Below are 22,936 nucleotides of genomic sequence, written 5' to 3' on the forward strand. Positions count from 1 at the left end.
AATTAAGGAATCGAAGGATGCAGTGAAACAAGTTCAATTAAATGTTGATGAGTGGCTTTATATGAAACCCGACTATTGCCTTTTATGTTTAGTATGTGAGTCTTATTCGCCAGAGTTTACTCTACAATCTTACATCGTAGACTTCCAGAAGCATAAGTGCTATCTTATCATTATTTTCATCAGGTCCCCGCTGATTATAATTGGCGACACTTTCGGTGTTTGTAAGGAGAGCAGTGTAACCTTTCGGCTGACCGAATGGTTACCAACAGACAGGGAACATCGAACCATGAGAAAGGCTACTGTAGGCCTGAGGAAATACACACTATCTGCAAATTCATTCATAACCGCTTAACATCAAATGCCACTATCCGCCAAACGTTGAACTCAATTGACCGGATCATCGGCTTCAAAACTATCCCCGAAAAGCTATGCCACTGACGTAGAGCTTCAGCGGAAACAAGCCGCTAATAACCTCACAGCTAACCAACACAGTGTGAAAGAAACAAATTATCAGATTGATCAAGATTCAATGCTTCATTGCTGGGGAATTTTCATCAAACATCTATGTAGCAAAACCATGCATACAATCCAATAACATCCCCTTCCCAAACAAAAGGCTGCGCAAAATTTGTCGTTTCTAGTTTACCATCCCACATTATATACAACAGGCAATTCATTTACCAAGGCTTGACCTTGAGCATGCTGCCCTCCTCGGCAAGAGCCTTGTGGAGATCGAAAGCGTTAAACAGAAGGTGAGGCTCGTGGCCCATACCCTTCTTGAGACCCTCACTCTCGGCCTTCTCGTAGTAGTGTGTCAGGATAGGCTGGTACTTGGGGTGAGCACACTTGTTGATGATGACGCGGGCGCGCTCGCGGGGAGAAAGACCGCGGACATCAGCAAGACCCTGCTCAGTCACAATGACATCCAGGTCGTGCTCGGTCTGGTCAATGTGAGTGCACATGGGGACAATGCAAGAAACACCGTGGGGGTCGGTCTTGGAAGGTCGGCTGGAGGGGGTGTGCATGATGGAGTACTTGGCGTTACGGAGGAAATCGGCTGATCCACCGAGACCGTTGAGCATACGGGTTCCGCTGACACAAGTAGAGTTGGCGTGGGCGTAAATGTCGACCTCGACAGGTGTGTTCATGCCGATAACACCAAGACGCTTGATGATCTCGGGAGCGTTGGAGACAGCCTGGCTTCGGAGGAGGATCTTGTCGGCGTAGGCGTCCCAGTTGTCGTAGAAGCGCTTGAAACCGTCGGGAGAGAAGCGAGTAGAGGTGGCGGTAGCGTAGTCGAGCTTGCCAGAGTCGAAGAGATCGAGGAAAGTGTCCTGGATGACCTCGGTCCAGACCTTGAGGTTCTTGAACTTGGACTCGTTGAGACCACCAACAATAGCGTTGGCGACGTTACCGATACCGGACTGCAGAGGCAGAAGGTTGGCGGGCATGCGACCGTGAGCAACCTCGTGCTCGAAGAACTCAATCAAGTGGCCGGCAATCTGGCGAGAGGTGTCGTCCATGGCGGCGTTGGGGCCGGTGGCATCCCAGTAGTCGGACTCGACGATAGCGACGACCTTGGAGGGGTCAATCTTGACCGAAGTGGAACCAATGCGGTCCTCAACGGCAGTGATGTTGTAAGGTGTGCGGTGGGGAGGGAGGTCGGTAAAGGTAATATCGTGGAGGCCCTTGAAAGAGGGGATAGCAGTGTTGACCTCGATGATGATCTATAGAGTAACTGTCAGTTTATTTGTCTGGTGTTCAGTCTTGGCAGTGACGTACCTTGTCGGCCATTTGGATCAACTCGGGAGTGGCACCAACAGAGGCACCAGGGACGAAGCTGCCATCCTCGAGAATGTCGGTAGCCTCAACAACAGTAACATCAAGGTTGCTGTTTTGGCGGTCCTTGGTGTAAAAGCCCTGTGAAATAAAGTTAGCCTTTGCTCCTTGATCGGAGCCACAAAGTGGAAAGTAAGCTCGGTGGGAGATTAAAGCGAGGCCGAAGCGTCAAAATGGTGGGGCATCAACGGGCAAAAGGGTAAATTCTTTCGTTGGACGTACGTAGACAAGATCCGAAGGGAACATGGACAGATGCTTGTCGAAGAAGTTGATGCGACCAGAGTTGATTCCCTTGGCAATGTCCTTGCCGACCTGGTGAGGGCTTCGCCTGTTGATCATGTCGAGAGCAGCCCATCGGTTCTCCGTCTCGGAACCTGCCGAGGCGCCGACAAAGAGGGAGTACTTCATCTTGCTCTGGAGGTTGTTCTGCTCGACATAGTCGGCCATGGCGGCAGGGACCTTCCTGAAGAAGCTGTCAGCGCAATTGCTCTCGGGGTTGTTTTGCGCCAAGCTCGGGTAATGGGAGCAGAGCATTAGGTCATAATAGCCGGCGGGGGGGCACAGCATTCCCAGTTTTTGACTCCTTTGTGAAGCAATTCAGATCGTCTAGAACTTACTTTGGGTATCCGACAGCGGTAAATCCAGACCAGCCGATATAAGAACCATTGGGAAAGTGGTGCATGAGATCCTCAGGTCGCGCAAGCTTCTTGAGGAGAGCAGGATTGCGCACACGCGCCTTGAGGGCGGCAGAAGCAACAGGAGAAGCCATGATGAAGATACTGTGACAAAAGGAAGAGGGGAGATTGTCTAACAAAGTATACAGAGGGAGGAGGAGGTGAAGAGGATAAATAGACTGGAGAGTCCAGGTGGGATGAGAAGGAAAAGAGGAATGGAACAAAAAGAAGAGCTCCAGTTGATCTAGCCTGATGGGCCTGACGGTGACGAAGTGGATCGACGAACCCACTGGGAGCAAAGCGGGGATGCATCAATTTCAGTGGTTCAAGGGATCGGCTACAGTGGACGCTTCAGTGGGTGTTTCATTCTCCAATTTTGAGTCTCTTGAACCTCAAAGGGTGGCTATCCCCGCATGAACTGTCTCTGTCTGTACTGTACAGACGACGAATTGACAGCCTTCGGGTTTAATCTTCCACTGGTGTCATACGGAGTACATGATCAGTCACTATTCTATAGGGGATGATGGAGTATCCTACACAGTCCCCTTCTCCAAGATCTACCGACGATGCCGAGCAAAGACGGCATCGGGAGTGATACTATTAGGCAATGAACCCGGACAAGTGTGCGTCAATCGAGATGGCCTGATTATCGTACATCATATTCCTTGCCTTCTCAGTATTGCCTCTTTGACATATTTATCATAGAATATAGATAGATGACTCAAGACTCGTGATATCACAACATATATGCAAGTATACAGCACTGTGAATGCCTCCGGTCATCCTCAATACCTCCCATCTTACCCCCGAAGCCTCCGTCATTCTTCACCTCCGAATGCCGTAGAGATCCACTCGTCTTCTCCAAAAAATGTGGTTCATCTTCCGTCCGGCCGAAGTGAGCACAGACCAATATCGGCATCATTCGGTTACAGCCAAACCGAGAGTCAATACCATGTAACAAACAACAAGAGACCAATCAGTTTATAAGCTTGAAGATTGACTTTTAATACCCCATACTCAACCTTGCTATTTGTGATATAGTGCAGTCACCAATTCCGGGGTCCAGAGCAGTCCTGTAGTTGGTCAACTCGATGAGCTACACACCAACCGGAGTCATACAATAACAACTACTCGATACACCACAGTACCTGCGTCGGAGATATATCTGAGTCCGTATCATACATACTGGATTAATTACGATTACAGTCAAATCACCCCTCAAGCCTTAGCTTGCCCTCTCGTCTAGTGGTGGACTCCATCGTCAACATACCAACTCCAGGGTATTAGATAGTCAGTAGTTCATCAGTAGGCCATAGCTGAGGCTCTGTTTAAACTCATGCGATTGGCGAAAATACTACGGTTGGTCACTACTTACTGGGATATCCTAGTACGAAGCAGAAAAGATAACCTCCAAGCTTCAGACTACAAACACCTATGACCCCAGCCCGATCATGCTCTGCAACATACACTGGCCTCACCTCGAGCAGCCAACACTTCTGATATCTATAGGCATACTTTAGAATAATAATTATATTCTAATTATTGAGGTAGGTAATTACCTGAGCCCACCGTCCAGTCATCTGTCCTCGTCTCGTCTACCATCCTGCCATCATTCATCATCACTCAACACCATTCTCAATTCTGTCTAAGCCGTGACCTCTCATCTTCACAACACGCGTGAATCACATCCCTCTGCTCCTTGGACAACCCTTGACTAGGCCAACCCACGATTACATGAATGATAGAAGGGTGCACACACCACGCCTGCAACCTCCCAGCCTTCTCGAGTTGCGCACTGTTCAATGTCTGCAATACCGGGGGATATCGGTCAGTGTAGTGGCTGATCATTGTCTGTAGGTCTGGCCAAAGGTCGACGAATTCTTCGCCCATCACGCGCCTTACGTTCTCTTGCCAGTGCTTGTTGACACGTTGCTGTCGCTGCCCGTTGGTTTCGCGGTGGCTGGGGTCGTGCAGCAGGCCATCGGAACCGCGGACGAGACCTTGAGCATCTGCATAGTACTCGTTGTTGAAGGGAAAAGGGAGATCATTGTAGTCTCTTCGGTTGGTAGACATTGTCAGTTCGTGATTGATTATAGTTGTGTTATTGATCGTTGTTGGTCGTTTCTTGTGCTGTGTAGCTGGTGATGGATCAAGTTGCGTTGTTGAGTTTGTTCCTCCATGGAACTCAATCGTCTTTTGTACCCGACGAAGTAACTCATCAGGATTCTCGAGACGTGAATCACAGGATAGATAAGTTGTGATTAGGTACCGATGCCGCCTGTTCTTGTCGCTTATCACTTCACCTCCAACACACAGTCACGGACAGGTACGTTGTGGCTCGACCAAGAAATAGATCACCGGAAATCCGACACTTACGGCTGCGTAACTCAAGTAATGGTCTCGTCACCGACGTTCTTATATTTCATTAATGAAGAGATCTAGAGAAATTCGAGATTATGTTCGACACTCAAGCTTCCTCCATCTTCTCTTTTCGTCAATCTCGTAGTACAGCTTCCGGCCAGGCTCGTAGCAGTCGTCTACGGAGTTATCATGTAGTTCCCACGGTTCCATGGGCTTTGCCAATAATCGGCGCCTCTTTCGCCCATTTGTTCCAGATGCGCACCATCTCCTCTTCATGACTAACTGCCCACAGTGGTGAAAACAGCTCAACTATGCGAATGAAGGAGACTCCACATCCAAACGATGTTAAGAGAATTAATATTATTTTTGATCAGGAAAGAAAAAGTCATCGTCACTATGGCGGATGAAACCCAGAGGATCTCATAGTACACTGCCCGTCCTTCGACAAGCCCTTGAACCTTTCTCAAACGGGGTGTCAATCTTCGGAGAGGGTTCTGGGGTCCTGCATCAACTTGTCTTGATCGAGGTTGAACCTCTTCTTTCCTCATCTCATTATGCCGACTGTTGTACCAGTCTGTCCCAGGATGTTACGACGACGTCGGCCAGAATTAACGAGGGTCTTCCTACGCGCTCGTACAGCTTGTTCGACTTTTCGTGGGCCTTTTCAAGGGCATCGGAAGCCTTCGCCGCCGGTCCCGTTCTGGACCCGACACGGGTCTGTTCTCGAAGGCCTCGCGAGCCTTGTCGTATTTGATCATATGTATGTCGGGAACCTCCTCGGCCACGGTCCCGCCGAATGGCTGACAAATGAGATGTCCCGGTTCTGTCAAGCTTGTCGCCATAGATAGCCCGAAAGACAACTACAGCAGTGAACGAGGCCTCTCAGACATAGGTAATGAAAGCTCCGATGACAATACACGTAGTGATACAGTGTCTTTGTGGGGCGTCGAGCCCGTTCATTGTATCATAGCTACTACCGGATGAATCTACCAGATCTGAACGCACTCTCTCATGGTTTTGATCACTATTAAACTTGACTGCATCTGTGCCATGGTATTTCGAGATTACCAGACATATTTCACGGGTGCAAACGCCGACGTAACTTATCCTACTCACTCTCAAAACGAATGCGTTCTAAAAATATGGCAAACCACAAACATCCTGTAATGGCGTCGATTATTATGCATAATGACCGCAATCATCGACAAAGCCACGGAAATTCGCAAGCCGTCAAAGAAATTTGTTAAGCAGTTGCGTCCTACCTTGCAAGCTCCCAAAAGCACCTACAATGCACAATGCCTGCCTCCAACATCAGGCCCAGAATATGGCGGCTGAAAGAGAACTGGACTCGTGTCTAACTGCGTACACGAAAAGCACTGCATCCTATAGACAGTTCAATGTACTCATATAAATCGCGGACATGGTTCGACAGGATGGTAGCAGAGGCAATCATAATCGCATCATACCCCATCTGCTGAAGGATCTGATTCATTGTAGACTTCACATTTTTCACAGCATGCCCTTCGTCAAGAATAGGACGGTATAGCTGAACGTTTTTGAGGGCGAGTTTTCGCAGGTCTTGCCGCCCGGAACACATAAACCAAGCGTGATGAACCCGTCAGGGTCGCCTCTTTCCTACCTTCCTATGGATACAATAAAGTCCCCCAAAGGCCTGGGGCGGTGGCGTGGGCGCGGGACTAACAGCAATACTGGAGGTTTTTATACAAAACCTGTGCCAAGAGCCATCGAATTAGAGGGCGAAGACCACGGGTTTCATCTCAGTATGTGATCGATATATCCGCCTTCGGCGGGGAGGCGAGGGGCACGCGCGACAGCGCCATGAACGACAGCTCGCGAGACCGGCGGCAGATCGACCAGCCTTCGTACTGTGTGATCTTCGCTCTGGGGTTCCAGCGGAGGCGAGGTTCCAGCGTTGAGCCCTCAGGGCTCCCATGTGAGCAGGAACTGGAGATCGGGATATTCCCCCGTGTGGGCGCATCATAAGGGTGAGAGATTGGGCATCGGTGACTCGCCGCACGGGAGGCCGGGGCGGCGGCGTTCCTCGGCCCCGATGTCTTGAGTTCGTCATGCCTGTCCTAGACGTCCACAATGGGCACAATATCGGTACTCAAATGGCGTTCGATGGTATTAAAGGTTACTCGAAGCAAAAGCACATCCCAGACAGGATAAACGGCACAGAGGAAGAAGGCATACTCCGTGTAGCGCTTCTTACAGGCTTGGGTTTGTGGATGCCGTTTCCCGGTGATCCTCTAGAGAGGTTGTTGCGGTTGGTTCCTGACTGGTCTACTCCGCTGGGTAATCGAGGTCCATAATACCTGCAAGATTGCGTCTCGCTGTGTGTGTGGCTGTGTGCCATCTCACTTCCATGTTGGTGGGCTGGCGACGCTGAGACTAAGATAGTTGTGTGGGTTGGTATATTGTTCGTCAATTTTGGTCCATAGTAGGGGGCATTCACGAAGTCAAAACATTCATGGCAAGCAGCAACGAATCACGTAAAGCGAATTATTGTTTATGTACGTGGTTCTTCTAGGTGATGTCTCTGAGTATGGAACTCCCCAGTCATCATTTCCTTCTCCAGCTCACCCCCTGCCGATGGGGACCAACAACGTCCGCAACTTCGTCTAGCAGGCAGCCAACAGAGTACACAGGTTTGAAGGACTGGTATCCATTCCGATCACCAAGATTCCCGCAACTGTTGAACGCTATCATGAAAAGGAGTCCAGTCATAAGGTCCAATTCAATGAGCGGTCATCCATCCTACACCCACATAGAGCAGCGGATGAAACCCAGCATAGACTCCCAGGATCGTCCCTCAGCGGAGCGCCAGAACAACCAAGAACAAGAGCACGTACTGGTACAGAAACACGGTGCTAGCTTAGGTATGGTATGGATGTCACTCCAACGAACCCAGGGCGCTACGGCAGTGGTGTTGGCGTCCAGGGCCGGGCATGTAACTCCCGTCACTGGTCTCAGCAACATAGCTATGATTCTGGGTTTTGTGAAATGGTATCATAGCCTACCACCAGACCTCCCTGCCCATCCCGGGCCGTCGGCCTTCTTGTACCTCCTCCGCGATCAAGCCGGAGGAGCCCAACGCAGAGCGCCGGGCTCGGTGACGTGTCCCTTTCGCTCGCCGTGACGGACTGCGCCAAGGGCGCCTTGGTCGCTTGAATATATACAGTGAATCGCCATTCTTTGCTCAAGTAGATCCGCGCAGTGCAGACATCCATTCTTCCAGCGACGTCGCAATGCCCTGGAGAACCATTATATGAATGCTTTCTGCTACCTGTTCGATATCTCGAGTAGGGTGGTTATCCGACATAATCATCGACGGGAATGGATCTGTCATTGTCGTAGATCCCTAAAGCTCTTCCATACTCATCTCCTTATGCGCCATAAGGGGTAGTAAAGATAGTTCATCTTTACTGTCGACATCTGCGATATACGGTACGTCTAGGATACTTTGCAGTGGGATGACCAGTATTGCAAATACATGTGCCCGTGACAGATTTCGAATGGCAAATTGCACAGGGATGGTTGGCTTGACATATAGCCCCATATCGAGTTTAACCAGGGCATGTAAGCCTCGCGTCAACTTCACTTGGCTCAACTGTAATATTCTGGTCTGTCTCTGATTCACCGCAAATCTCAACACATGTACATCCATCCAACCCGTTTCGTCACATAATCACCTCCTCCTCGGAATAACAACCAACGGATCCTCTCCCTTCCTCAAAGCCGTCATCAAAAGCTGCATCCTCCCATCAACCCTCTTATCCAAAACCTCACACGCCTGCCTCACACTCATTCCCTCGACCTCACACATCTCCTCTACCCTTCTCACAATCTTTTGTCGAACACCGACATAATTACTCGCATACTTTCTTTCCTGCAACGTCCCCATTCGCCATGATGTGTTGTATTTATTCTCGAGTTCTTCAATCGCTGGGTTCCCGTTACTGCCGTGTTTCCATTCTTGCCATACTAGTGCCACGGTCTTGGGCATGCGGTGGTATTTGAAGCGAGGACCGGAAGGGCCAGAAGTGAAGCGAGGGGCTGTGGAGCGGGAGACGGTGTATCGGGGTTTTTCGGTGTCGCCGTCGTCGCCGTCGTCTTCTGAGGGTGGTGGAGAGGCCGATGCACCTTCTGGCTCTTGCTCTTGGTGTTCCTCCCCCTCGCTCTCATCTTCATCTTGAACTTCAGGTTCAGGATCATAATCTTGATCGTTCATATCTCCCCTGTGTTCATCCCCAGATTCTTCATCATGTCCATTATTAATGGCCCTCCAAGACGTATGCCTCAACCTCACACTTCTCACATCCGCTCTCGTCCGTCGCTTCACCTCCCGATGCGGCCTCATAGGGGGATTCTTTCGTTTCGGCGCTCGTCTCCCAGTGCTTCTCACAGGAGGTGTTTCCACATCCGGCGTTGGCGGCAATTGATCAAAGACTGCGCTATCAAAGGGTGTTGGTTCCTCTGTAAAGCGAACTGTTCTTTGTTCATCGCTCGGCTCAGGAATGTTTTCGCTTAGCGTCAACTGCTCCACGCTTTGTTCGACTGGTTCGCAGCTGTCAGAGACGAGCCCTTTGACTTCGTGTAAATGAACACCCCCAAATTGTTTCGCAATCTCAAGCTCCGCGACAGCGAATTGACCTTGTTTGACCTCTCTCATGAACCCGACAAATCCATCCATAAGAACAACATGCATCTGAAGTCTTTTATCCATCTCTGCCATCTTTGCCATCATCTCCTCGTTTTGGCGGGTGAGTTCATCAGTTCTTTGTCTTTCCGCCTCAAGCTCCGACGCGTAGTATCCTTGCATATTGACCACCATTCGAGCGAGACTAAAAGGGACTTGATCAATCGCGTCGTCAATCGACTCTTCTCTGCAGTCACCAGATTTTTGTTCCACAGGTTCGACCGATTGTTGGCTCGTCGCAGGCGTGATTGGTCCGAAGCAAGGCTCCGATGCTGCACGCCGAAGTGGACCCTCTGACACGGAGCGGGACACGGAGGGAGTCGGGGATTGATTCGGGGAGAGTAGCATTGTCGGCGAATCGATGTCGCTCAGTTCCGAAGATGAAGACATTTTGCAAGAGAATGCACAAATATTTGACTCGAGTAAATGCGCATCCCCGTCTCTGGCGACAGTGCCCTTCTTATTCCCAAAGAACTAACGGTCCATGCTGCCGCCTCCATACTTGGAGAACAAAGAAACATCACGGACCCGAATGATCACCCCCAATTGTACACAATGTTTGCTTAATTCTTGAGAAATGTCAATTTCTTGGTTTAAACAATACTAACTATGGTAGGTATAAATAGCAACCAGCCCTGTATGTATCTAGGATATTGAATAGCAGTAAAAACACAAATAAAAAACAATACTTCCTCACCATTGGGGGAGTCATGCATCCATCTCTTCATCTAGTTTCGTTTCAGTCTTTCTTGCTGTGTACGCTTCTTTCCAAAAAGAGGTAAAGAAAATAAATATGTATGCTCGGCTTTCAAGAAATCATTATCATGCTCTGCGTTCTGTGGCGGGTACTGTATAAACAAAATAAACAATTAAAAGAATACTGTTAAAACCAACGGGTATATAACGCCAACGATGCTGCTTTGATGCGATAAGGTAGGTTATGCGGGGTTGTGGTGAGGAGGAGGGGGCTGTTGTTTTTCTTTGTTGTGTGAATAAAGAATACCCCTGGCCTTGTGATGTTTGCTTGTGGTGGTGGCTGGTTTAGATCAAGATCAGATGTACGCCGCGGGTTGAGCCTCGGCCTTTTGGCGTTTCCAGAATTTCCATCCCTTGCGTCTTCTTCCATTCTTGTTCTTATGCGCGCCCGCCTTGATCTTCTCCATATGGTGATCATCCTCCAGCTCGAGCCTGTACCGGCGCACACTTCCTGAGTCGTCGTCAAACGAGACATGTCTGTTCTCGCGAGACACGAAGCAGTCTGGAACAATGTGTTTCAGAACCCAGCCCTTGACACCGCGCGTGGCAGCGTCAATGGCTGCGTACTCGAGACGGCGCGTGCGGTCGCTGGTCCAGTAGTGCGTTGTCTGCGGCGGCGGGGAAGGGATGGGCGTGGGTTGGACGCGACGATCGGGAACGCTGTCGGCGAGCTGGATAGGGTCTGGCGAGGGGAAGTGGAAGAAGGCGGTAGGTTGCTTTGAGGGTTGTTGAGTAGCTGTGTTTGTGCGCACGAGATGAAGCGACTGGGCGCTTGTGCGGGTTTGTTGAACGGGGTGCGTCTTTGCTGAGCGACGAAGAGAAGGGCGCCGATCGCGGAAGCGAGTTCTAACTCCTGACCCGTTGCTGCTGTTACTGCTGGTGTCTCGGGAGGAGCCATTCGACCATCGACTTGAGGTGGTGGTGTTGGAGGTAGAGGTGCGCCGAGGGGTGTTGGACTCGTAGCCAGAATCTTGGCGCTGCATCTTTGCCGTGGGCGGTCGACGGTCCCTCACCCAGGTGGGTTCCTTGGGCTGCTGCTGTTGGCGCTGAAGCTCATGTTGAAGATGTTCGAGGTGCTGAAGACTGGTGGTGTCGTATGTCACGGGTGGTCGAGGCGGGGGAGACGCAGACTCGAACAACTCCGTATCGGCGAAGCTGTGGTATGTCGTTCCAGACGCTCGAGACTCGGACCTCTCATCCATCATGAAGCTAGCATTCAATCTGGTAGAAGCTTCGACCCACTAGAGAGATATAGATAATCTTTATCGATAAAGAATAAGAGTAAAGTAGTGGGGGGTGGGAATAGGAATAGAATATTAAATCGTTGTTATTGCTTTGTCGGAGTAAGAAGAAAAGAAAAAAAGAATGTGAGTGATGTGACTGTCAGAAGAGAGAGAGGGGATTCACAAGCTCTATAACAGCCAGCACGTCGCTTCTCTTTTATTTCCTTCCTTCTTTTTTAAACGACAGAACAATCTCGGAAGAAACCCAGTCCCAGCCAAGGTTTCAGGAGACTTGTTAATTTTTCCCAACAAATTGGAAACAATAACAAGCTTTTTCCTTCCTTTCTCGCGGTGAGGCGGGAAGCGAAAGAATAAAAGGATTCTCTCGGTTACCGGGGGGGGGGAGAGAAAACAAAAGGAAAAAGGGAAGAAAATGGAGTCAGAGCAAGACAAGACAAGCGAAAAGTTGCGGTCTGCGCGTCCCAGGTTTCCCTTTTATTTAGTTTAGCAGAGAGACGAGGAACTGGAACTGGGAACTTGAACAAGGGCCCTGGGCGATTGTAGCGAAAAGGACCCAGATGTCTCCCAAGCTTGAGTTGCAGTTCCAGGGACCGCTAGCAGGGGTGGAGGACTGCAGTAGTTTAAGCGGGAAAAGAAGGACAAGACCTGGGCCTTTGGGATTGGGCGGTGAAGATATGCACGATGGCAGATGAGGAGTTGAAGTGTGGTGATGGTGGTGGTGTCATGCACCTTGGACAAGCGTTTAGGTTGAGTGGATAAATATGGTTAAACATAAAACGATGAGCTGAGTCAAGATAGACTTGGGGTGATGTCTGGTGGAAGAGAATATGAGATCTGAATCCCCCCGCCTCAAATCGAACGATTGAGTATAATCTAGCGGTGCGATTTAAATCCCTCTCGGTGGTACTCTACAAAATAAAAAAAGCACCAAAGGGTTAGTCTTTAGTCTCATGATATTTTCCACAGATCGTCCAAGCAAAATGGAGTAGAGAGAATGTCACCTTACCTCAACAACCACGTTGTGGAGAGTTTTTTTTTGTTATTAGCGCTCTCAGTTGAGTGGCGTTGACGATCGAACGGAAAAAAGAGGAGTCGTAAAGGCTTATGGGGCCGGTTCGGCTGCGGCTGCGGAGAGCGGAGTGAACAGGATAGCGAGAGGATGATGATCGAATAAGCGAGAGGAAGAAGAAGTAGAGAACAAAAGGAATAGGAGTTGTTTAATAGGGGAGAGAGAGGAGTCAATCATATGACGAGTACAGCATGTCGTAGGAGTAGTACAGTTGATAGATCCCCTCATCTTCACATGTTCAGTGTCTTTACTGTTAAAGTGTTTCACCAGAGTAAAAGACATGGAATGTCTGATCTGGTCTGTGTGCCCGGGGGGTGGCTCTTCACTACCTTGCTACGGTATTCATCCGGTCTCGACACCGACAGACAGTCATGTCCTAGCTCAGGTCATCACTGAGGCTAGAGGATACAAATCGGCGGGTTACAACGGAACAGGAATCCATAAGCAGTCTATCGATCGTCTCTGCAGGGACCCCCCACGTCGCGTCGTGCAGAAAGGATTGGTCGGTTGGACTTTTTGACTCTTGACTTTTACGCGGCCCGTCTGCGCCTTTTTCCTTCTTGGATCGGTAGGTCCGTGCCTGAGAGGTACATTCAGCGTTTAGATTATCTGTGTATTGATGTGAAGGATTAACTCGGACATGCCTAGATATATCCGACAGTGTCTCTTAGAGTCAGTAAGCTTCAACGATCAGAGACAGAAAGTCAGGGCTTGATCACAGCTCATTTCTCCCCACGTGTCAAACGTCAAGTGGGACAGCAGACATATGTACAGTCCCGTCCGTCCTGACAGTGCAATCCATGCTGCATATACATATACGTCAATAACAAGGCCATGTTATGCAAATCATGCCCGGGTTATAGCTGACTTGTACATATCGACTATCAATGCAATCTCTCAGGCGGGAGTTTCTCTCTCATGACGATGGGTTGTCCCCGTTGTCATTCTCATTCTCGTGACTCGAGCCAACTCAAGTTAAGCGCTTTCTCTTTAATCGCGGGGATGATCCCAGCGTCTCTGAGACACTCAGGCCCCTCATTTTTACGAGCACCAGTGATTAATTTAGTGGACAAACGGTCAGTGATGAATTAGTGGGCAGACACCAATAATAAATTTAGCAGTGCGTTGGAATGAGAGCCGGCTCTTCCCGTCGGTCCGGCTTCTTGTTGTTGTTCATCGACAGCTAAGATGACGCGTTTTGCAGATATTGCCATCATAGCAGGAATTTACTATGTTTAGATGAAATACCGACAAAAAAAAAGACTGGTCATCTCTTGGCGACAAACTGGGGAACTCTTTGGGTCGGTGATAGGGTCCCCCAGATAATAATACAGTAGGGGTCTTGTATTGACAGATGGTACATGTCCTGCCTGACCTATTTTGTTCCATGCATTATTCGTATTCCATCACAAGATTTATGGACAAAACATGTGAAATCGGCGGTAGAAATGCCAGCCGAGGGGCGACACAAATGCATGACTGGTTGTGGCAGCCGTCTTGTTCACCTGATGCAACTAAAAACTAAGCTTGTCTTGGAGGTGTGCCACGCCCAGGCACGGAATAGAAGCCACCTACGGAACTGTGCCTCTTTTTACTGCAAGGTTATCTCTACTAACATAGTCGGTATGAAGGTATGGACGTTGCTTTTTTGTTCGAGATTTTTGGTTATCTAGGTGGCAGTGTATTTTATCTGAGATGCAGTAATGTATCGTGCATTGTATTAGCTAGTTAATGCATTTCCAAGACAACTGACGCTTGCATCGACGATACCCGACATCGGAGAGAGGCAGCGTCGTATCAGATTGCGAAAATTCTATTCTACATAAGCCCGACGATGTGACGCTGCGTTATGCACCTTGGCGATCATTCGGTCAGCTGCTGTAGATGCTGATCGGGAGTGGGCAACGATAGGGCAGTGATTATCAAAGCACAACTGGAAGAATGCCAGAGCTGCAGGTTGTGAATATCTGTGTGTGACAAGACAGGGAACCTGAGACATGCTGCTGTAGGGTGAGTTGTCGACGTCGCTCACTGCCTTGACCGGACCAATATTGTTTACTCTGATGCCATATGTCGGCGGAATTGCCAAGTCTAGACTTGAGGCTCTTGATTTGGCGTATCACTGTACAGGAGCTTACCCACTAAAAATATACTGGATGACGCCTTTGCTTTTGGTGGTAATGGGATGAGATGCGAAAACATCATCACTTCAGCTTCATATATATTTTATCTTTTGATCTCAGGTGTCTTTAAACACTTCAGTCAATTGTAGTCCCCAGTCTGGGTTGTTTATTTTCCTCCGAAATGTCGATATCTTTATTGGCTGCGCCGTATTGTGTGAAAAGTGTTCAGTACCTTAGTAGTTCGATTGGGGTTTTCGGATGTTGATTCAGCTGCAAGGTGAAACCACGGAACAACAGACAAGCGCCTCCTCTCTTGTCGCGTGTATTTTTGCAGAGTAGTTATCAATTTCAACTGAAGACAGAATGCGACAAGATAAAAGTCATTATCTAAATACCGGTAGGACATCGTGATAACTTCATTTCACATCAATTGGTCTGTTGGTATAGGGTGAGTCCGTCCAAAAATAGCAGCTTTTCCCTTCTTGTCCCCAGAGCTGAACAATAAAGTTAAGATGAGGCTGGGGTAATCGCTCTAGGAAAGGTGCGATTACTTCAGCCCGGATGCTCGTAAACTGATGCGACTCTCGTCTCGACTTTGGGCTGGATGCGTCCATTTGAGCAAGATTCAACCAATTGCGGATACGGATGAACCGGAAATGTTGCATAACGTAATCACAAGCTTGACCGTGTTGGTCCAGCTTCTTCATTCCAACTCCAACAGACAACATTCCTCTTTCTTTTCCTCTCTTCAATTATGTTATGGATATCTTCAAGAGACACGGAGATCACGGACACGAAGAAAAGAAACACGGTCATGGACACCAGACTGAAGATGGAGCGAGACAGCACTTCCTCGCTTGCCTTTACTGGTACGTCCTTGCGACGCTGCTAATAATAGCTTCTATCTCACATTTGGTCTCACTCTTTGTTGCTAAACAAAGGTAAGTAACAACAATCACATGCTAATCACAACACTCACACATCAACAGGCTAAAGAGAAGGGATTTGGGGGCCAGTTCAGATACCGCGATTTCTACCATTGAGAGATTGATCGATACACCAAAGAACCTCACATCAAAACTAATTGGACACCCCGCCTGGTCTGCGACTCTCCCGCTGCGCAAGACAATCGTTGTTGTGGCATATGCTTCGTTCATCGCATTTCTCATCACATACAAGTCCATCAAACACGACGGCACTTTTCACGAGCGCATCGCCTTTCGCGCAGCATGGATCACAGCAACCCAGACCTCCCTACCCTTTCTCCTCGCAGTGCGCGTCAATCCAATTGGTCTTTTACTGGGAACTTCATACGAGAGGATCAACTGGTTCCACCGATGGGCCTCAAGAGTCTTCTTCGCCAGCGCCACCATCCACGGTGGCTTTTTCACCTACGAGTGGCTCGTAGCCAACTTCTTCTGGACCGAGATTAAAACCGTCAAGATGGTTCTCCCCGGCATCGCAGCCTGGTTCATCCTAGCCTGGACCGTCGTCTCAACAATTCCATTCTTCCGTCGCATAAAATATGAGCTCTTTGTCATGCAACACATCATTTCTATCGTGCTACTCTTGGTATTCCTGGTCCTTCACGTTCCAGACCACCACCTTTTCAGCATCTGGTGCGCCGTGGGCGTCTTTGCGTACGACGTGGTGACACGCTCGGCAAACCCCATCTGGCGGAACCTACGGCTACGTGTCTCGGCGAACCCTTCTGTGCGATATACTCACGACGCCCAAGTCGAAGCTGTAGACTCAGAGTTGACCGTTATGACGGTTCGAAATGTTGGGTTCAAGTGGATCCCTGGACAGCATGTTTTGATCTGGTCGCCGACTTTTAGATGGGAGACGCCGCATCCGTTTACTATTACGAATATTCCTGATTTGCAGACGAAAACGCAGGACCTTCAATTGACGATCAAGACAAAGACGGGTTTGACGAGGGACTTGAACGACTGGGCAAGAAGGACGGGGTTGAGAGGGGATACTGGGGGTTTGCGCGTGATGGTAACGGGTCCATTTGGAGCGGTGCCGAATTGGAAGCAGTATGAGAATTTAGTTCTCGTCGCTGCATCGACTGGAGGATCATTTACGACGCCAATTCTCGAGGATCTACTCTCATCTCAATCTCCAGGGTGCATCCACACCATCAGCGCTCTGTACATTGTGCGCCACACAGCCCATGCCAAAGTGTACCTCCAACGGATAACCCGCCTACTCTCACGCGCCAAAGAGATGGGTATCTCGACAAAGATCCAAGTCGCAGTGACGAGAGGACCCAACACTGTATCCGAAGCCGTTCTCCAAGATGAAAGTCGCGAGCGATTAATTGACCCAGAAACAGCAAGGGGGCCTAGTGTCGAATTGGAGCGCTTCTCAATTGACTCTGCGCGATCGTCGGAGAGTGCGAAGGAAAATCAGCTGTTGAAGGAAGAGGTGGATATGGATCTAGATGGGGCGTATGCCTCGGTTATTGAACACACCGATGGACGGCCTGAGATTGCGACGTTTGTAAGGACTGCTGTTGGGGATGTGCCAGGGAATGTTGCTGTTGCTGTTTGTGGAGGAGAAGCTATTGAGAGGGCAGTCAAGATGAGTGTTGCGTCGTTGAGAAGAAGGAATGGGATTGACGCTGGTGATGTATATTTGCATGTTGAGAGGTCTGATATATAATAATGTTAATAGTAAATTGAAGAATACAAATAGCCAAAGGTAGTTTGAGCTTGCTGTGATTGAGCTATTCCGTCTCATTCTGGTAGAGTTGAGTTCATGGCACTCTAAAGCCGGCTCATACTCATCGCGTCAACCTTTGAGTTGGGCGTGCTGGTAGAAACTAGAATGAACAACGTCTTTTGTCGAACAAGTTACCTGAAACATCAATTCTTCCTTTGAACTGCGGAATTTTTACAAGAAACAGCTGGACAGAGGAGGGAACGCACTTTTTATGGTCGTTGTTCACCACTTACAAAGACCCTGTTCAATCTTGAAACGACACCCTCAAAGGGCAACATCCTGTCCCTAACAATGAACAACGCCTTTGACGCCAAAAACTCCTGCTTTGTATATACATGGAACAATACTGTCTTTAACGACTATGCTCCAGCACCGCCTGGCTACAAGATGTGATATATAGCCTCTCGATATCCATTCACATTCTAGACTAATCAATACAGCTTCAATTCAAAGTTCCAAGTCTACAATTTTCATCAAGCTCACACAACTACATCAAGCTCACACAACTACACCACATCGCTCAGCATGTGCTACTTCACAATTTACCACTTCACCCGCTGCCACACGCAGCGTCGTGTCATCATCAACCCCGTCACAGGAGCAACAGCCTACCACCCTTTCGAACTCCCACCTCCCTGCCACCACCGCTCCAACGAACGCCTTCGTCTCCCCAAGGACCCCAACGCCACAGTTCCGTGTCCGGTACACGGCCCTTGCTGTCAGGCAGGCCAAGTCCTCGTCTGCGAAGGAAGAGACGACCCCAAAGCCAGATGCAAGGGATGGCAGGCCAACCATCGCATCCTGGAGCCCGAAATGCTGGAATTGTTCGACTCAAATCTGCATCCTATTACTTCAAATGACTGGAGAATTATGAGCATTAACTCGGATGAGTTTGCGTACGAGGGGGATATCCGACGGGAGTTTTTTGATGCTGGTGCCAAGATGTGGGAGCTTTGGAATCGGGGACAGGAGATCATTGATAATATCTCACAGAGCCAGAGTCATCCTTTTGGTGCCAAGATCGAGAGGGAGGATGTTTTGGACCATGGGGAGTGTTATTGGAATTGGCTGGTTGCGCGAAAGGAGTTGCTGCAGTTGACGGAAGCGTGGGAGGATCTCGCCAGCGTGGGATGTATGGAAGTATGTCCCTCGAAACTCCTTGCTGTACATCCGTGGATGAAGTACGCTTTTCACGGGTGGAATGAACGACAACCTGTCGATTTCCCTCAATTCCGCGGTATTCCCTTTCGGTTTGTGAAGAATTTGGAACGTCAAAGGGACATTCTTCGATGGCATCCCTACTACGCTCGTCGGGATATGCCTTCGACACCCAACTTGGTTGAGAGTCTCTGGAAATCTCCCACTATTACCCAAATCCACAACCCCGAGCTTCCCCATCAACTTGGCAAGGAGGGTATGGGCTGGCCTGCTGAATGGAAGGGTATCTACGATGTCGCTGCACGCCGCGATTCACTACCCCTTCGAAAGTATGCTGAGCCTAGTAACCTCTACTCAATGCAAGGAAGTGTTGATTCTGCGCCAGCTCAACCTGAACCCCAACCTGAAAAGCAATACGGACCCCGATATGAGTCCGAGTCTAAGCCCCAGCCTGGACTCCAACTTGTGCAGCCAAACGGACCCCAATGTACGTCCGAATCTGAGCCGAATTATGACGACGGATATGTATCCCTATCCACGCACTCTTCCGGACCAAGAACACCTCCCTGGGCGATTCCTTATGGCCAAGAACCGAAGAAGATTAAATGGGGCCCCGTCAACTGGGATCAAGCAGCTACATTCGTCGAATCAGCACCTGTGAGCCCTAGAACTGTCCGGTCTAGACCGGTTCTCTCTTTGGCGTGCGTGTATAATGAGGAGAGCTTGAGCAAGTTCAAACATTTTGTTCCACGTGAGGGTATATTTGACTTGAAACCTGTTTCTGATTCTGAATCAGATAGTGAGGAGGTGAGGAGGTCGAAGAGACGGAGTGAGGATGATGGAGAGGCGGTGACGAGGCCGGTTAAGAAGTACCGCACTGCCTAGTATTTTTTTGTTATGTAAAATGGAGTTTGGGAAAATGGAAGGATACTTTTAGAGGAGTTTGGTTGGAAAAGACATGATGCATTTATAGGAGTTTGGGAAAAGTTGACCAAGGCTGGCCCTTGGCAGAATGCGATAGATGATTTACAAGGAATAGACAAAAGATGAACTGGAACTTAAGAATAATTATCTCAATGCAAGTGATTACAATTGCGAATACTAAACTACTACAATGTCATGCCATCACTTACTTTGGCGAAACCCCATCACCAACCCACTCTCATCCCTCTCAACACCATTCCCAACCACAACCCCATTAGCCCTTCTCTCCAAACCCAAAAGACTCTTCCCAACAACATTATAATCACCAAAAAACTCATGCGCACGCACATCAGCACCACACGTCAATCCATGACCAAGAGTAACACCCCACATGTCCCCAACACGAATAGCATGCGCAGCAACACTCGCATCGCGTTCAAGCAGAATAGAGTAAATACATCCCGTATACATGACAACAGCAGTGGCTTCGTTGGCGGGGAAATCCCAGCGCTTGCTGTCTGAAGAAATAGGATGCCACGGCGTTACGAGGATGTCGCCTACGCGGCAGAGAACTTCTTGCTCGACGGGTGTTTTGAGAACAAGGGCTACGCGGCGTGAACCACGCGGTGTGCGGACTTTCATTCCGCGACGGAGTTTGCGCATTTGGACGATGCGGCCGGATGCGAGGGTTACTTCTGTGGAGGCTGCGAAGCAGACGCCTGAGCTGTTGCGGTAGGCGCTCATGCTCGAGGGGACTGAGCTGGCGGAGAAGAATCCGTTTGATCGATGAGTGATTGAAGGTTCAGGAACAGGAAGATTGTCAAAGATTTGATCCAAAGAGTCGCGGCAGGAAATAAACAGGGGACTTTCGGTGCTGTACTGAAGAGGTCCAGGGTCTTTGAACGAGTTGCATACCTGGCGAGTATGCGCGTTGCACAACGAAGGGAGGAAATGTAATCCCCATCTGTTAAAGTCACGGTTTTTCTGGATAGCTAGGTAGATTTGACCTTTGGGTTCCTCCATTGAGAGTTCCTGCATGAGCGACTTGTTCTTGTCATCGGTAAAGTCCTTTGCGGGAAGAGTCTCAATTAGAGTCTTGAGATCGGGGTGCCTTTGCTTTATAAGTGGCGTGACTAAGCGGTCACCACTGGGCTGAATCTCGAAGATGGTTGAGAGGAAGTTGCAGATGATGGATCTGGATTCATGGTAGGCGATTTCAGAGGGGGAGATGTCGCTTTGCTCTAGGACGCTGCGTTGCGCGGTGGCCATAGGGATGAAGTCGGCATCCTTGGACATCATGGCTTCAAGGACCTTGCGACTCTTGATGCAGTTGCCTGGCTTGACGTATGTCAAGTAAGCCCCTACAACAGAACGAGTGGGATCCTGTTCATCTAGAGACTCCAACTCCTTGGTGTTATTGACGCGAAGGAAGATGTCGCGCGACTGGCCGAACTGCAAGTTTCCAAGCATCAAGGTCAACTCAGCGACGCTATCCTCAGAATCATCGGCGAACTCGACAGGTTTTTGTTCCACGGATGGGCCAGTGGTCTCCAGCAGCTCCAGGGGTTTAGAGTATGAGAGCTTTAGCACAGCGCGTGTTGCAAAGGTGCTTTGGAGGTTTGCGACGGCGTGGACAAAGACGGTTCCGATCATGCCTGCATCGGGAATAAAGGCGTAGTTGCCGTTTCCAATCTCGGCGATGGATTTGAGAAGATCTGATTTAAGACTGTACCCGAAGCCGAACGTGTGGATTGATGCTGGAAGGGGTCCCATGTTGCGAATCTTGGGGACGAAGCCTACTGCTGGGTTCCTGGGGGATGTGAGTATGAGATATCTCGGGGATGGGGGAGACTTACATGTGGTTGGGCATTCCGTCGGTGAGGATCATGATAGCTGGAACATTGGGAGATGACTCGTCTGTGTTGAACTGCTTGATAGCCTCAAGCATACCCTGCCAAAGATTAGTAGCATCACGAGGCTTCATGCTCTTAACATTATTGATAGCTCGAGTCTTGTTATCTTTGTTCATAGGCAAAAGAGGTTGTAAAACCTTGGCCTTTGATGCAAAAGTAACGATACTAAGACGATCGTTCTCATTCATGCTCTCGATAATGGTTCGCGCAGCATGCTTTGTGAGATCAAGAACAGACAATCCAGCACTCTCTTGATCCTCTCCCGGCACGGGCGCCGGTTGACCCATACTGCCTGAGACATCGATGACTAGGACAATATCGCAAGGGACATGGGGGATGTTGACGGAGGGTTCCTTGGGTGTCTCTATTTTAATGAGGAGACCGTTTCTGCTTGGGACAGGCTCGAGGCGAATAGTTGCATCTTTGTCTGAGATGATGGTAATGGGTTCTTGGGCATCTTCAGACTTGATGGGCTCTTCTTTGGTGGTTTTTGAACCACTGACGAGACTGCGAAAAAGGGGTACTGTCTGGGATGTGTTAGTTGGGATATGACAGTGCAGGTGATGGTACTTGCCACCATGATGGGCTATTAATTCCGTGTCAAACGGATGTAAGTGCAAGTAAGTAATTGCCAAAGAATACGAGCAAGATAATATCCCATCGAAAAGAGCGAAAGACTAGCTTTAAATTATGTATCTGAGTAGATGCCAAGTCCTACCTATTGGGGTGATCCATGTGTTGTCTGACAGGACAGTCAGACCGCATTTAGTGAATAGCAAACCCATGTCACGATGGATTGCTTAGTCTTACGTCTAGTCTAGACCAGTCATGCCGGGCTGTGCGCCACGAATGGCAATCTCGCATGGTGTAAGCAGTCGTAATGCCCCATTTTGGGTTCAAGGCATCTGTTAAGGCTGATTCTGGTGTGGGTGCCCGCATCTAGACGGGGGATCTGTCTAATCTGCCCAAGACTCTGCCTTTTCTGCCTTGGAGCGGGGGAAACATTAGTTCCGAGTGTTTGGTAACGCGTGTGGTACCTGATTCGTGTTTGTTTCATGTGTCTTTGTCTCGTCGGGAGTTGGAGTTGGTGGGCAAGGCAGACTGACAGATGCGGGAATAGCACAGGTTGAGGTTATACCCGAGATGCAATCGGAGTATCATCTCCTGATGGCAGAATTGATGGTGTAATCATTTAATTTTGCAGACAAATGCATTTAGATGCTGTGATTGCCTACCTGGGCTGACTGAATGGACTGGTTGCAATTGTTTGGTGCACAGAGTGATGTTGTAGGCCCGAGATGCAAGGTGACAGAAATGGCGATGGTCTTTCTGTGTGTTGCCATGTCCTCCTTGCAACAACAAACAACTCCAGCATGACCATGTGTGCGATCATGCAGTTACTTTTGTGTACATCAAGTAATTATT

The 22,936-nt window shown here is 49.2% G+C and overlaps 6 protein-coding genes across 6 annotated transcripts; 1 reads left to right on the forward strand and 5 right to left on the reverse strand.

Moving 5' to 3' along the window:
* Window positions 1–677: 677 nt before the first annotated feature.
* On the reverse strand, window positions 678–2,608 carry FPSE_09544 (uncharacterized protein; the record flags this gene model as incomplete). The annotated part of the gene is made up of 4 exons (XM_009262661.1): window positions 678–1,727; window positions 1,783–1,920; window positions 2,062–2,302; window positions 2,457–2,608. The coding sequence occupies 4 exons, from the start codon at window positions 2,606–2,608 to the stop codon at window positions 678–680; spliced, it is 1,581 nt and encodes a 526-aa protein (XP_009260936.1).
* Window positions 2,609–4,148: 1,540 nt separating this feature from the next.
* Window positions 4,149–4,586, reverse strand: FPSE_09543 (uncharacterized protein; the record flags this gene model as incomplete). Its single annotated transcript, XM_009262660.1, has 1 exon — window positions 4,149–4,586. The coding sequence occupies one exon, from the start codon at window positions 4,584–4,586 to the stop codon at window positions 4,149–4,151; it is 438 nt and encodes a 145-aa protein (XP_009260935.1).
* Window positions 4,587–8,583: 3,997 nt separating this feature from the next.
* FPSE_09542 (uncharacterized protein) lies at window positions 8,584–9,984 on the reverse strand (the record flags this gene model as incomplete). Its single annotated transcript, XM_009262659.1, has 1 exon — window positions 8,584–9,984. The coding sequence occupies one exon, from the start codon at window positions 9,982–9,984 to the stop codon at window positions 8,584–8,586; it is 1,401 nt and encodes a 466-aa protein (XP_009260934.1).
* Window positions 9,985–10,646: 662 nt separating this feature from the next.
* Window positions 10,647–11,552, reverse strand: FPSE_09541 (uncharacterized protein; the record flags this gene model as incomplete). The annotated part of the gene is made up of 1 exon (XM_009262658.1): window positions 10,647–11,552. One exon carries the CDS (start codon window positions 11,550–11,552, stop codon window positions 10,647–10,649), a length of 906 nt encoding a protein of 301 aa, XP_009260933.1.
* A 3,993-nt stretch (window positions 11,553–15,545) lies between these two features.
* FPSE_09540 (uncharacterized protein) lies at window positions 15,546–19,559 on the forward strand (the record flags this gene model as incomplete). Its single annotated transcript, XM_009262657.1, has 4 exons — window positions 15,546–15,727; window positions 15,776–17,423; window positions 17,754–17,905; window positions 17,957–19,559. 4 exons carry the CDS (start codon window positions 15,546–15,548, stop codon window positions 19,557–19,559), a joined length of 3,585 nt encoding a protein of 1,194 aa, XP_009260932.1.
* A 240-nt stretch (window positions 19,560–19,799) lies between these two features.
* FPSE_09539 (uncharacterized protein) lies at window positions 19,800–22,375 on the reverse strand (the record flags this gene model as incomplete). Its single annotated transcript, XM_009262656.1, has 3 exons — window positions 19,800–21,408; window positions 21,455–22,038; window positions 22,322–22,375. 3 exons carry the CDS (start codon window positions 22,373–22,375, stop codon window positions 19,800–19,802), a joined length of 2,247 nt encoding a protein of 748 aa, XP_009260931.1.
* Between the last annotated feature and the right edge of the window lie 561 nt (window positions 22,376–22,936).

This window comes from Fusarium pseudograminearum, chromosome 2 (genome assembly GCF_000303195.2).
Source record: "Fusarium pseudograminearum CS3096 chromosome 2, whole genome shotgun sequence".
NCBI lineage: Eukaryota > Fungi > Ascomycota > Sordariomycetes > Hypocreales > Nectriaceae > Fusarium > Fusarium pseudograminearum.